Genomic DNA, 16,226 nt, shown 5'->3' on the forward strand with positions numbered 1-16,226 from the left:
GAATTAACACAGCTATCACATGACTGTAATCATCAAAAGCTTGTAGACATGAAACTAAAATAAAATGTATACAACACATATTAAGGTACTACTCCAAGTAAAATTCCACTTCTGCCTAAAATGAACAAACATCAAAGGAACATTGCACAGCATAGTGTTGCAGACAGCAAATAGCCAAGAAAGGTATAAACAAAATAATCCAGATGCACAAGAAAGTCGAGACGATTTCAAAGAAAGCCCATAGGTGAGCTAGCCTTACATAAATCGACTCCAAGTATTCCTGGAAAGTAAGACGGACTACCGTGATTTATTTACCCACTGTTTTAAGTCAAAGAATTCTATATATATTCCAATTCTACCTGAACATAACTTTACGCTACAACTATACTGACAAATAACCAGTGAACTACAATGCTATAATCAGATAATAGAGCACTTGCAGCAAGAGCACTGAAGTAAACACACATCACATGTCAAGAAGTCGTCCCAAGGTGTGGGCTTTGTTCTGTACACTGTTTCCACTTATAATGAAGGTAAACCAACCAGCTGTCAACCAGGTGTTGTTACAGTGGACCAACATTCGTAAATTACAACCTTTGGGCACCTTTTCAATCAGCATTAGAAAAATAAAAAACAAAAGTACAAAAATTGTGGCAATTTTTCGTAATGTTCCTGTAAACAGATAGAAACCAATGTTTCAGTATAAAATAACAAAAGAAGCTAAGCAAGATTCATGTTCTCTGTATAAATACTCTTACCATGAAAGTAAGAAAAAAAGGACGGAAAAGCATATCACTGCATATCGAATGCAGAACAACTGTAAAAAATTAAGCCGATACTAGTAAAAGCAATATGTAAAAACAAAAAAATGGGCACCAGTTACAACAAGGATATGCATTAAATTATATAATGTGTTATATCACGCTAAACCAAAATTTATGGGGCTTTTCCCAATCTTGAGCCGGAGTTGGAGTAAGAAAACAAAAAGAAAGATAGGTCGTCTTCTAAACTTACTTCCACACCAGCTCTATCATGAGAATGCGTATTTTGAGAATGTGTAAATATAACAAAATAACGTAGTATATCGCATTTCAAAACTCCACATCTATATCCCATTACAGCCTTACCCGCACACATTTGTGGGTGAACAAAGACTCCGACAGAACGGCACGTGCCTCAGTTTCAGTTTTATAACTGTGGGCTGCTCAGATTAATGTTTCCGAGAATATATCTGCTTCAGTAGTTCATGAATTTCTTCACTAGAAGGCGAGCTATCCCCCAGGGAAAATGGCGTTGGAGCACGAGCGCCAACGACGGCTCCCTCTCACTTCTAAGTCAATATTCCTGCATGTCATACATTTTCTTTTCGGTAGCATATTGTAACGATGTTGAAGAACTCGGGGGTGTAATAAAACGTATTTATTAAAGGGCAAACCTGTGCCCAAAACTCAAAGGGACTATAATCGTAGAACGTTACAGCCGAACACCAAAGATGTCCGCCTTCTTCTTTCTCTTCTAAAGGAGTCCCGAGCACATGGCAAACATCAGCCGGGTCCAGCTGGGAGCTCGTGCTATCATCATCGTCTCTGCGCAACGCTAGACGGCGTGCATGCATGTCCCTGTACGTGTGGTGATGGGCGCATTGTTTGAATGCAGGCAAGACGTCTCGGCATACTTCCCCTCCTCATACGCATCGTCCTGATGCGTCAGGCAATGAATAGATTCCTGGTAGGCATCACTAGTTTTCCAATGATCTTTCATAGAAAGGCTTCATGCGCACTACATGTACAACCTCTGTAGGGTTGCGGCGTTTCGAGCTCCCGTGTATAGCGGATCTGACTTGGTACGTTACATCGCTTACACGATGGAGTACTTCGTAAGGCTCGAAGTATCGGCTAAGAAGTTTTTCAGAAAGTCCACGGCGACGCACTGGGGTCGATTTCCATACTTTGTCACCTGGTTGCAAATGTCCTTCGGTACGACGCTGATTGTACCGGTAGGAGTCGATACGCTGTTGGCGGCGTATTCTGTATCTCGCCATCTGTCGTACTTCCTCGACTCTTTGCGAGAAGTCATCTAGGTCGGGTGGATTGCTGCTTTCATCATTCAGTGGTACATTGGCATCCAGTGGAGTGGTGACTGTTCGGCCGAATACAAGTACAAATGGTGTCACTCGCGTTGTTTTTTGAACGGCTGTATTGTATGCGAACATGATGTAGGGCAATATTTCATCCTACAGTTTATGTTCGACGTCGACATAAATTGAAAGCATATCAGTCAGAGTTCTGTTCAGGCGCTCCGTTAGGCCATTTGTTTGAGGATGGTATGCTGTAGTTCTTCTCTGGTCTGTATGGGTCATTCGCATCAGACATTTCATTAGGTCTGCAGTAAAATCTGTGCCATGATCTGTAATTACGACACTGGGTGCACCATGTCTGAGGACTATGTTGTTGATAAAGAACTTGGCAGCTTCAAGAGCTGTTGCACTGTACAGCGAGTCAGTCTCAGCGTAACGAGTGAGATAGTCCGTGGCTATGATTATCCACTTCTTGCGTGCAATCGATGTCGGAAACGGGCCTAGGAGATCCATACCGACTTGTTGAAATGAGGCATCCGGCGGTTCTATTGGCTGGAGGAGGCCTGCAGGTTTCATGGATGGAGTTTTGCGTCTTTGACACTCACGTCAAGTTTTCACATAGTGCTGAACTGATGCTAACAGTTTTGGCCAGTAGTATTTTAGATGAATTCTGGCGAATGTACGGCTGACACCCATATGTCCAGATGTTTGCTCATCATGACATGCGTGCAGAATCTCGTTTCGTAAAGGTGCAGGTACAAGTAAAAACTTGTCACCATGAGGCTCGAAGTTCCTCTTGTAAAGATCCCCTTCTCGAAGACAGAACAAAGGGAGCCCTCGGGATAATGTGCACGGGACTTTAACGTTGAGTCCATGGAGACGCTGTATAAGCGGCAGCAAATCGGGGTCATTCTGTTATTGTTGAGCCATTTCTGATGCCTGGACGACGCCTAGAAACGGGAAGTCTTCTTCCTCCGGCTCACTTGTCTCCACTAGTGCACGTGACAAGCAGTCGGCATCGCTGTGCTTTTTCCCAGATTTGTATACCACAGTAATATCGTACTCTAGTAGCCTAAGGCTCCATCTTGCTAATCGCCCAGAGGGATCCTGAAAATTAGCCAGCCAACACAGGCAATAGTGGTCACTAACTGCACGGAATGGTCTACCGTAGAGGTACGGACGAAATTTACTTATGGCCAAGATGACTGGGAGACACTCTTTTTCGATTGCAGAGTAATTTGTCTCAGCTTTCAAAGCTTGCAGCTGGCATACGCTAGCACTTTTTTTTGGCCGTTTTGCCACTGGACTAGAATGGCTCTGAGGCCGACGTTAATCGCATCAGTGTGAACTTCAGTTTCGTCAGTCTCATCGAAGTGGGCGAGGATTGGCTTGCAGGCGTGTTCTTAACTCATCAAATGCTTCCTGTTGTTCACTTTCCCACATAATGGGCACGTCGTCTTTTGTTAAATTAGCAAGTGGTTCAGCAATGTTCAAAAAATTTTCCACAAGTTGCCGATAGCACGCGCATAAATGCAGGAAGCGACGTACTGACTTCTTGTCTTTGGGTGTCGGGAACTTCCCGATGGCAGCTGTCTTTTCGGGATCTGGCCGAACGCCTTCGGAGCTGACGACGTGTCCAAGGAATCAAAGCTCTTCAAAACCGAAGTGGCTTTTTTCTGGCTTGACGGTCAGGTCTGCTTGACCATCAAGCAGACTTGACCTGGTTGAAGTCTGCAAAACGTATTGATTAAAGGGCAAACCTGTGCCCACAACTCAAAGGGACTATGGTCGTAGAATGTTACAGCCGAACACCAAAGATGTCCGCCTTCTTCTTTCTCTTCAAGGGGAGTCCCGAGCGCGTGGCGCACATCAGCCGGGTCTAGCTGGGTGCTCGTGCTATCATCATCGTCTCTGCGCAACACTAGACGGCGCGCGTGTATGTCCCTGTGCGAGCGGTGATGGGCGTGTTGTTTGAATGCAGGCAAGATGTCGCAGCAATATGCATATGAAAGTAATTAAGACTTGAAAAAACATGTACCACCAAAAAAGCTTATCCTTGTTGCCAATCGCACTGCGTATTCATGCCTAAAAAAGTTACACACATGTTTTTGCGGGCTGGGCTTTTGTTGTCATGATATGCATGTGGAGCGGCACAGGTTGACACGTTCACGCGCTGTTGTGCCTGTGCCAATTCTTATTTTTCTGCAAATAGCCTTTCTGGCATCTTATTGGAGGGTGTTTGCTGGTGTTTTCTCATACGTAAAGTATGCCACGTAATGGCATACTTTTGAGTGAAGTGACTGATGAAAACTGCAGTGAGAACGAGGAATTGTTCAGCAGTATGCCTCCAAGCAAACTTGGTTATGTGGCCATCTCCTCCCAGTTAAAGTAAAGGTACTGCTGTTTGGAAGAATGAAAATTTAACTACGGAGCTTTACCCAAGGTTACTAGAATAAACTCAGTTTCAAAGCTCCGTAACTCCGCCAGCAGAGGAGAATGGGCCGAACGGCGGTCGCGAGAACTAGCGGCGCTGCAGTCTGATCTTGCGCTACTAGCCTGCTGTGGCGGCGTACTGCGGCGGTTCGCTCCGCTGTTTCTCGCGCTGGCTTCCCTGTTGTACTGTTATCGAACTTAACCATTTATCATGCACTTCCAGGACATTCTCGCGTCACATTTGTGGACTGTACAAGGTCTCCTGTATAGATTGGCCTGGATGTGTTGCTCATTGCAAGTTGGCTAAGAATCGATGTCCTGCATATATTTGCGCTGTCTGCATTCGGTTTAACCTCCAAGTATCGAAAATTCTACACGAATGAGCATTCTCAGCGTAAAAATTTTATGACGACTGCTAGCATTTTAACCACTGTCATCTGGCCTAGACGAAAAACGACCCAAAACGTCTGTAAATGCCTCAAACAAGTTGACTTACTGAAATACAAAAATGCTCTATAAAAACAGTACTCATGTTTTCTACTAGTTACAAAAATAAAATACTTTCTTCAAGAAACAGCACCCATGCTTCACACTGTTCATCAAACAAGTCTTTGCGACGGCTACCAATTGAGAGCACAGTGCAAAATGTTACAGCAACTTCATCTCCTTTTTCGCATTTTCCACCTTTTCAGAAAGCTCTTTATTGATCTCACAAAAAAAAGTGAAAAAAAAAAAAAACGACTATTCAAGAACATTGCCCTCACGTTCTCATGATGAGCGGTATAACTAAAAAAATACAGTGGCAGCTACTCCAACGTTTGAAGCACAATCCAAAAGAGGTCATCAACCAGGGGGTTTTCGTGAAAAACCTATCGACAGTTTTCTCAATTGCTTTTAATGTAGAAAAGAGACCATGTAAGAGATGGTCTAAGCAGTCTTCTTGTAAACACCTCATCTGAATGAGTGCACTTTCGTTTGGTTTGGACGCACCTACTTCGGGGGTACTTGTGCGAGATGCTAAAGGCCCTCTTTGCACGTGGTCACTTTATTCAATTTTTTACGAAGGTACCCACAGACGCAGTACACTCATGGTGGGCTACTTCCTAGTGCACTTCACTACACTGAGAAGTGACACCGACATGTGCTACCGTTGCTTGCTCTAGGTTCAGAAATGAGAACACTGCAATTGAGAAAAATATCTATTGCTGTATTATGAAAGAAATGTAACAAAATCTGGTCACTGGCAAAACACCACCACACATACGTTTGTGTCTTGCTGCCTTTTGTCTTGCTGTTTTATTTCTGGCAGCTCATCCAAACTGGGCGATGAGCCAAACTGGGCAATGAGCATTCGAGGGGCACCATATGCGTTCAGGGGGTGAGCGTGAGGTGGGGGGGATTGTCGCTTTGGTTAGGAACGTTTCGGCTTCAATATATGGGGTGGAATTGCTGGGAACAAGCGCGGATGGGTACTGGGTGTGAGCTCCCACTTTTCACGTGAGATCAACGACTTCTTGTCCTGCAAGACATGATGGTAGTGCGTTACAATGCCATCATTCCCACACTGAGCGTCATAGACTGCGTTGGGCAGTGAGCTTTTTATCTTTGCGACGCACAGCTTGGCACCACCTTCTGAATTGGACCAGATTTCTTCGGAGGTCTGTCAAGGTCAACATAATTGATTTATACCCCAATCAGGACCAAATGATGGCATGCAATTGATTCACTTTACTACACCTGATTTAAAAGTTCTACTATTGTAGCATGGTATTAAATTGTTTCGATTGTCTGGTCACTCTCCCGAGTTATTTTTGTTGGAGGTCAGAACTACCTTTCAGTGTGTGCTTTGATCATGCTCTCAAATTAACTTGTAGGATAAATGGCTGTCTCTTTGCCTGCATTTTTATATATAATTTTCATTCATTGTATATTTGAACTTGATCGCTTTAACGAGCTCGTTTCACAGAAATCCCGATGTTGGCATCGCTGTCAGCGTCTACAGTTGTGAGTGAGAAGACAAAGAAGAAAACAAAAAACCTGCCAATAATTAAAAAAAAAACCTTCAGTACGAGTGAGAATTGATCTTAGGCTCTCAGCATGGCAATCAGGTGTTATGCCACAGAGGCACGCCAATGATCGAAACCGATTCAGAAAAAAAAAAAAAAAACAATATAAATTTCAAGTATTAGAAGTTCGCATTAATATTGTGTCCAGCGATAAAAGCAAAGTCTCATGTTTACACTTCTTTTGTTTATGTAGTAGAAGGCATTTCTTCAATCCATGCAATATTAAGAGGTACAAGCGTAGAATCGCGTCAGGTGTCTAAACATGCGTAATGCGCAACGAGTGGGTGTAGAAGAGGCCCAGCCATTACAGGGCACTCACTTATGTCAGCATGTTGCTTTACACACATGTAAAGGCACCTTTGCTGATTCACAAAAGGAAAAATTATGACGCAGTGAGCACTTCACAACTGTACTTGCAGTCGACATTCTACAGTACCTTGAAACGGCCAGTGTTGCATGCACAGTCCTTTGTTCCCTCACGACACAGTTGAGGAATACACCAAGGCCGAAGCTAGGCTAGTAATTGAGAAGGTGATTCGCACAGGGCCCAATTTCGCTATTGCAGTCTACTCTTGAAGGCAAAGCTCAAGTGTCTTTCAAGTTTTGTAATTTTTGTGTTTGTGACTGTTGTGTAATTGCTCTCACACAATGTACATATTACTCAACCGTGTCACTTCTGCCATATACACCAATTGCTACCGCATGTAATAATAATAATAATAATAATAATAATAATAATAATAATAATAATAATAATAATAATAATAATAATTTACACTACAATATGAATTCTTTCATGTAACGTGCGAGGCTGGGCAGCAAATTTGCTTACGATCGTTCGTCTGCTAGCCCGTCACCACCGCGGGCGAAAGAGATCGGAGGCTACATATATGACATTCTCAAGCTGCTTATAGCAGCTTTTATGTTGGCCCACACCACTGTGTAACCGTGTTTACACAAAAAATAAATTAATGAATAAGAAATGAACGAACAAGTTGCGTAAAGTGGAGTCATCATTGCGGTCGTCGTCGTTGGAGCCTGGCGCAAAGCTAGTCCGCGTACCCCAATGTAGATAAATCTGCTTCTCCTCGCTATGCCTCATACATGACAAATGCATTTTCGTACAAGAAAGTACGCAGTGCCAAAAACAGTCCGAGAAGTGACGTGATAATACAGCACACCATTCGCGGTATCTAGCCGCTTGCACATCGCCGCCGCCAATCACAACACGCGTGCCCCGCCTTTCTGGCGGAGTTTTCAAACTGAGTTTATTCTAGTAATGTTGGCTTTACCTGCCTGAAGTCCCAAATGACCCGATGTTTTTTTTAGACATTTCTCAGGCTGATTGTTGCAACGATTTTGTAAAGCCCCGCTGACCAAATGGCAGTGTACCTCAGGTCCAGATATTAAAAAAAAAAAAAAATGTGCAAGGAAGCCTGCAAAAGAACAAGCAGCTTGAGGTATGACCCTCATCAGTGGCTGCATCAGATCACTGACGAATTTCACACATAACCAAAGCGAGAAACAACTGAAAGCTGCGAAAAAGGTGCCCCACAAGATCAATTCATCAATTTATAGGGAAGTCTTCTAGATTGAATAAAATTGCTAGCACAGACAAACGACTTTAGTCACATGACCACTGGTCATCATTGCAGTGACACAAAGTCGGTCTGAGTGGCAAACAATTCTGTAAAATATTCCACGGGCAGTGCTGAAAATGTATGTTTTTCTACTAGTCATCCTAAGTGTACTCCTCACTGCAGCTGATCACAGTAAAAAAAAAGCCCAGCCACATACATGCGGGTTTGTTTTACCATCCAAATAGTCTGTTTTCTTTTTCCGTTGAACTTTTGAAAAGTTCATTAGAATAGAGCAAATAGTAATCATTTTTGCGCAAGTTTGCATTTTGTCTTTTTTTTTCTCTGGCTGGAAAGGGATATATAATGAAGCGTGTTTGTTAAAGGTGGTGAATATTAGAAATTTCAAATATTTTTCAAATAGTGTTTGCTATTCAGGTCGTTTCCCACCAGAATTTTACTATTCAAACTATTTAAACTCCCCAAAGACAAATACAGTCAACATATGATTGAATCAAGGTGAAACCAGCATATACTCATGAGGACGGAACAAGAAAACACAGGCAGCAACTGTATCTGTGTTTGTTTCTTCTGTCCTTGTTAGTATGCGATGTTTTCACCTCAATATGAAAAAATAAAATAAAAATAAAACCAACTAGCTTGAAATGTGTTGAGTCAAATAAGAGTGACCCCTTCAGATTTTCAATATGCTTCACCTTATTACACTCTCGTATTGCGACAAAGCTGCTTTTCAAACTCCACTACGATCGAACTTTTCAAAAACAAATGCCCCTTGAGCTCTTTGTTATGCTTCACCCCATGACACTTTACATATTCTGGCAAAACTGCCTTTCAGGCTATAATACTAAAGCAAATGTGTTGACTCGAGAAAACAATAGTTCTAACATGAAGGTGAAAGATGTGGCAGAGGTGTGAGCTCAACTAACGCTCTTTTGGACCAGAAATTTGGACACGAAGTCTGAAAAATCTGACGTCGCAGATTTTTAGCATCCGACAGTTCAGATGTTCTTATATATTGACGTCTATGAGGCAGATTTGGAACTCTGGACTTGAGAGGAGCATACCCTTGCCACAACATCAGTTGGGCTTTCACAGAAGTTGGAAAAGTAGGAGAGGCAGAGGAAATAACATCTTTGTCTTCCACGCATAAAGTATTGTCAGCAACACTTTGGTTGCACTAAATCATGTAGATAAAAACAATTTGACTTCTGTATTTCCTCACTCTTAAATAGACAACTAGAAACCACAACTCCACCAGCACTTCATCAGCTTAACAAAAATAAACACTTTCATGTTGCTACCTTACAAAAATATCTCTAAAAACCCTTTCCAAATTTTTTTTTCTGCAATTTCACTTGGTAGTGTTCAAAAGATATTCAGTAAATATTCAAGAAACATCTGAACAATGTTCCATTCGATTCACACTCACACTTCCAATATTTAGATTCCCTTCACACCCAAAATTTTGCTATTCGCACAGCTCCAGTGCTTATAGGTGATTTCAATATAACGAAGTTTTAGTGCTGGCATGAGGGAAACAAAGGTAGTAAACTTAATCTTCCGCTGGAGCCTCTGGCAAAATGGTTGAGTAATTCACATTGTGGCCTTGCTTTTGTGTGAATTTAGACGTCATCTCTTCTGGTTTTATGGAGGGTATTAGCGAAGGTTATCAACATTGCGCATTTATTGAAGCAAGTGGTTAAGTTCACTGACCATGATAACATCAGCGTTGAACCACTACAGGAAATACCTGTAAATGATAGGCAGTGGCTGCAGATTAGCACAATATCATTTTTTATTCCATATTACCACAGTGCCTTTGGCCTGCATTTCCTTCGTCTTCAAATGTGATGTTCGGCTGTTGTGAAAAGGCCTTCGCCGATACAGCATCAAGCCGCACTCTTTATATTCCATGATAAAAAAAATTAACTTTGACACATTTCTGAAATTAGCTTTTTGCGCTGCTATATTGTTCGAACACTGTCCCTGCACTTCCCATGAAATAAAGAAGCCCTTGGCCATTATAAATTGTTTAAAATGCCAAATTTTAATTTGATGAAGACACTTACACACCAGATGTTTTCAAAATTAAATGAATTTTCAATACAAAAAAAAAAGTGAACTGCTGATTTTATCAACTTTGTTATATCAATGTTTAACTGCATTCTAATGCATAATCATTCAGCATTTCTTGTTAGTGCTCTCTGAAGGAAATACCAAAGAGAAAAACCATGAAATTATTCTCATTTTCACTTGCTGCTCACTCTGTGATGTGGTACTCAGAAAAAACCATAGCAGTATTTTCTGCAAACTGGCACGTGGCTAAGCATAAAGTCCACCTTGTCAGAGAGACCAAAACCAGTTTTCATCTTTCTTGCATGTAGAAGGATTCCATATGGCCTTACCTGTACTAAAACCTCTTGTGCAACAAAGCTACCGGGATCACTTGGTTCAATGGCACTGCTCTGTACAAGGTCATCACTGACACAGACTGCTGTATCCAGGTTGCCATGATTCTGGCCCATAACTTCGTCAGGGTTGACAGGCACCAAAGCCTCTACCAATGAGTCGGAAAGGACAGCAGTTGCTGTGCTGTCTACTTGTGCCCGTTCGGCCTCTGAGCTACTCCTCTGCAGAATCTGCAACAAAGACAGCAAATGCAGAGTCCCTATAGCATACTGAAGCAACATCTCTGCTCATTCAGTAGCAGTTTGGCAAATGTAGCATAAATAACTTCTAAATTATTTGCCAAACATTAACTACATTGACCATTAGCCTTTTTTATTTCTTGTTCAAATTTTTTTCCCACAAACGAGTTTTACACCAGGGTCCACTAAGACTTCATTGACGCCATATCTCTTATGGAAATGATGTCGGTAAAATGCAGGCCCAAGATGACAAAAAAAATAATAAGAAGTTGCATTGATGTCGTTGAACTGGGAATTGAACTCAAATCCTCTTAACCTTGCACTAATATAATGGACATTTTACCTACTGCACTACCAGCTCACGTGTGCAAAGCTTCACAAATGTGCCTTATATGTTTCACAGCTTCCGCTTCTACACTCTTGGTTGGCAACAGTGCCACCGCCTGGGAGAAGAGAAGCAAAGGACTGCATTACGTCTATGGCCTTCCAGATTCAGCGCTGACAGCGTCTCAGCAGTATGAGTGAAGTGGAAACCAGCAGAGGTCATTGGTTGAATGCATTGTATGTGATTTGCCTTTCATGACGTATTAGCATGTGATGCCTCGTTGCCAGCTCAGTGCAGCTAGCATATGCACAAATGGTGTTTCTCCACCACCTACTGCTTCCAATGCGATGCCACCAAATAAGAATAAAAGAACTGCTGTGTTAAGTGTAACAGAAAGGCAACAATATTGAAGAGCAAATGCTGCAGAAGCGAGTGCTTTGGTGCACTAACACCAGCAGGAAGCTGAATGCGATCACATGTTCATGGCTACATAACTAAGAATTCTGCCTCTAAAGTTCTTGAAGCTGAGCACATTGAACACCAACTGGCTACAATACATGTAACGGAGCATGACTAAAATGGTAGTACCTTAACTGTAGCAACACGGCAGCAGGATGCTGTTCGCCAAAATGATGCCGCAAGAGAAATGTCAAACGGTGCCGTATAGGCTTAATACTGATCACAATGTGCAAGTTATTCTTGAAGTACTTCACTTTCGTGTTATACTGATTCCTTTGACAGAGGAATCAGCTGCATTTTTTTCGACCTTCCTACTTTTAAAGCTCTAAGCCATTGTCATCTTTTACCCTTTTTATTTTCCTTTTCTTTTTCAATATTAGAAGACCCTTGCTTTCCTACTAGAATCTTCACAGGGGTGAAAGACCATTCTAATTCCTTCTCCAGTTTATTCAATTGCAAATGACAAGTGCTGACACTGACACCATGTGCCGTGACGTCAACGGCTAACCCTTTCAAAACTAACATTCCAAAAATGATGCGATGCCTTTCATGAAGGTAGGTCGGTCCACCTATCGAAATGCTGCCCATCCTGTCCAAGGCCCTCATTCCTGTTCACATCTATTCTGATGCCAAGGCACACTTATAATGGCATTTTTTTAATTCTTTCTACACCCATATTAGGCAAATACTAATAACAGTTTCATTGAATAACTTGGACTAAAAAAGTGAATTTTAATGGCAAATCTTTACAAGACTTTACTCCAAAGATTTAGGATAAGAGCACAGGTGACTTACACTTAGGCTAGCAATAAAAAAAATATCCTATAAAAAACCAAGATTCTAGCTTTACATCAAATCTTTATGCTTTAGAGCTTTTCTTTCTCTTAAATAAATTTTTATAGAAGAATGCATTAACTTACCACATCACCACGGTGAATCTTCATGTGTTTCTTGCAGCTCACTGATGTCTTAAAGGTCTTCTGGCAGTATGGGCACATGAATGGCCTGGCACTAGTGTGGGTGCACATGTGCCGCTTCAAAGAGCCATTAGTAGTAAATGTTGCATCACAAACCTGAAATGACAGACATCAAAATGCAGTTGCAAATGGAAGAATATAACATTGCCTTACAGTGCTAATTCATGGGAACACCTTGTGACCTTTTAGCAGCCAGACTGGCAGTGTATTTGAGTACAACAAATCCTAGAAATCACAGAGCAACGAGGAGCTAGCTCTTGAATTAAAATTGGTGTAGCATACAACACACAAATGTGCCATTCATGTATTTGCAATGCATGTATACGAGCTTATCATCACAGTCAAGCTTCATTATAGCAAAGTGTATACACCAAAAAAGCAAATGTAGTGCTCTTGGCAAGTCAGCGAAAAGTCTGCTGTAGACTGATAACGTGCTGGCATATTTCTATTCCAATACATGACACAGAAATAACAAATTCTGTACTCTGTCCCATCGTAAAGACACAACTTTGTGAGTGAAGTTAGTGAGCAGGATTGGTGCAGTGGCATGCCAACTCTGGCACTGCAGTCTGACCAAGCCAAGTCGATACACCCAGACTTCATGTACTTTTACGCTATGACCATCAAAATAGTCCGCATGTATGGTTCCACAATCGATCACCGATCAGATCTTTAAGTGAGAACATTTAAACAGCGAGCTTCTGGCAACAGCATGCCACCACTGGCTTGATGACTGAAGTCTGACCAAGCAGAGCCAACAGTGGCAGACTTCTCGCACCCTATGACGCCCATATATGGATGCAAACATAGCTGTTATAGCTGTCAATCCAGCCCACAGGTCTAGCCTAGTTCTCAGTTGCCGATACTGTCAATGTAGTGCAGACATATTGATGGTGAGCTTACTATGATGTTTCATTATTCTCAGTAATTCAGGCCATTTACTGTCTTTGATTCTTTAATTTTTCATAAAATGAATTTTGTAGACAAGTGTTATGCATAGTAAACTGCTTATAAGTTTACACTCATTGGTTGTTTATTGGAAGAAAACTGTTCTGATCAACTTTACTAATTTTTCACTAAGTGCAATCACACTTTAAAAAATTCAGTGACTTCCATGTCGTGAAAGACGGCGAACCTGTAAGTGCGCCAGCGTATGGGAGTGGCTAGCAAGATCATGCAGTGTTGCATGTCCGCCATTAGATTTGAAACATAAGTGCTTACACGTGACTGGTCAAAGAGAGATCCCGTGACCTGCCAGCTCAGGCAACAGCAAATATCTCATGTCGTATTATTTGCCGCTAGCGCAGCTGAAACCTGCCAAGTGTTCCCCATTATCTACATCACCCTTTTAAGCACTCAGGGGCCTTCACTTGGCTTATTCAAGTATGTCCCATTGAAAAGTGCTAATTGCTTTCCAGGTATTTTGTATCAAAACTACTATTAGGTCTATGCCTTTCCTTTAATTTTGAGAGATGTGCCCATACCAAGTAATCTGCTTTTGTGTTACAATACCATTGTGTTACAATCATCAATACAACGTATCCTTATGCTTCCATAGTTCCATGGTCGTCGGCAAGATTTTCTCTCGAGGGGGGGGGGGGGGGGCGCAAACCAGTGTTGCTTCGCTGACGGGGGAGTGGGACAGCACTGCTATAGCTTGGGTGAGGAATGGCTTGAGGAGGGCAAGTGCCCCTTTTGCACGCTCCTGGAGAAGCCCATTTATTCTCATAAATTCATGTATGGCCCAGTAGTTATGACATTTGCGATCAGACTGAGTGCTATGGTTCAAACCCCACCTCGTCAAAGAAATTTATTTCATTTTATTTATTTATTCACTACCTGAAGCCACTACCACTGTTATGGCACACAGTAGACTAATACCCCCGTCACATGACAAATCTAATGTCATTCCTTTGTAATGTCCTTTCTTTGCTGAAACTAATAACCATGCCATACGGGCATAGAAAATGACATTCAGTAGTGAAGGAATTCAGTTTCCTAATGACATTTTTTAAGGTGGAGCTGCTACACGTCCAAAATGATGACATTTGAATTGATGATGTCAATCACATTACCTTCTGTACTGAGCAGTCATAGAGCAGTAATAAAAAGAAACACCTGTTGGCAGGCATCATATAGCTCCAAGAATAATTAAATGTATAAATAAGTATATTACGCTGCTGTTAGCTTTATCTTGTAACTTTGTTTCACAACGTTGCAACAACTTGCAGGAAACTAAGCCAATGCTACTCAGGTCCCCAGGGTAAACAGAAAATGGTGCCTGTCGCATCCAAAATACAGCGTCTAGCAGCTGAAGATGTTCATCAAGTGATTAGTGTAAACAAAAGACGTGAAAAATTTGTTAACAACTGATTATAGATGTAATTATATAATCTGGGTACATGATACTTTGTCAGCTGCACCGTCAAGAGTATGCATTTATCAGTCAAATTACTTCTCGCCATGGCATTACTTGACGAATGACATATGGGCAAATTCCATTTTATTCGTCCATGTGGCATAACGTAAATGGCATTAAATCTGAAGGCATTAGAAAGTACATGACATTCCTTCTGTAAGTGTGGAATGAGTATAATGCCTTTCGCTGAAAATTACATTTCCCGTCGAAGGAGTTCACTAAAAACATTTGTTTTGGGACCGAATGCGTAGTCTCGACGTCAGGGACATTCTTGGGAGGTGGCTGTTAACTTATGTATATGTAACTCTTGTTGTAATAAGTAAATATCTTATTTTTTACAAGCTTGACTTATTACTGGTTTGATGGCATAATAGCACACAACTACAGTGGCTGGACGCTGGCCATGTTTCATTTGCACTCTGATGTCGTAGTTGCCTGCATCACGGGTGTTGATCATCAAACTGAAAGTGTCTTGGTGATCAAGGCAGTGAATACACAAATTAGCAGCCACCGTCTCATATCTGCAGCTGGGGCGCCAGTCATGCTCCCACGCTTCAGTTCATTGTACTAGCAGTCCTCATGCCCTGTCATATCGTTGGCTATGTCTGAGTGGCTCCTGGCTTGACTTCGTTTATACTGTGTAGCTGCAGCAAGTTGTGTGAAACAGGGCACCTTTTTAGTGATCAAAAATGATTTACGTGGATACATGCATGCCACATGCAAGTTTGAATAGATTTTTATTTCTCCCAAAGTCAAAGCTCAGGGCGACTAAGGTCATACGAACATCATTTTAAAGTGACATTGGTTTTTGTCGTGTGACATCCTGCAGGTTCCCCTAATCTCATTCGTTGTTAATGATGTTAGATTTACCGTGTGAAAGGGGTATAAGATGGCTTCACTGCAAAAGTACTAAATTATTGAAAAAGTGTTTCTGGCTATTGAAAATTTTGCAGCTGTATTTTCCAATCTAAAGAATTTTTTTTTCCACATAAATAACTTCAAGAACTATTGTTCCGAGTCCAAAACTGGCACCTAAACCAAATTTCATCAAAATTGATAATGGTGATAAAGACAACCTTGTAGTTATCTGAATTCACCTTATCTACTTTTATTGCGATAGCAATTATATGGACACTCTCGGCTTGATTTCACCATCGACGTCGGCGTCGATGTGATGCACCGTATATGTACGTATCTATATATATGAAAATGCAAGAAAGAAAA

At 41.6% G+C, this 16,226-nt stretch overlaps 1 protein-coding gene across 5 annotated transcripts in view; it reads right to left on the minus strand.

The window, feature by feature from the left end:
• The window catches only part of LOC119176510 (uncharacterized), a 133,386-nt gene that overhangs the window by 23,163 nt on the left and 93,997 nt on the right, over window positions 1-16,226 (minus strand). For all 5 annotated transcript variants that reach the window (XM_075877769.1, XM_037427831.2, XM_075877766.1 and 2 more), the window contains 2 exons: window positions 12,527-12,679; window positions 10,580-10,813 (listed from right to left, as the gene is read on the minus strand). In XM_075877769.1, the coding sequence (XP_075733884.1) occupies window positions 10,580-10,813; window positions 12,527-12,679 (387 nt within the window). The remainder of the gene's footprint in view (window positions 1-10,579; window positions 10,814-12,526; window positions 12,680-16,226) is intronic.

Source organism: Rhipicephalus microplus, chromosome X (assembly GCF_043290135.1).
Source record: "Rhipicephalus microplus isolate Deutch F79 chromosome X, USDA_Rmic, whole genome shotgun sequence".
NCBI lineage: Eukaryota > Metazoa > Arthropoda > Arachnida > Ixodida > Ixodidae > Rhipicephalus > Rhipicephalus microplus.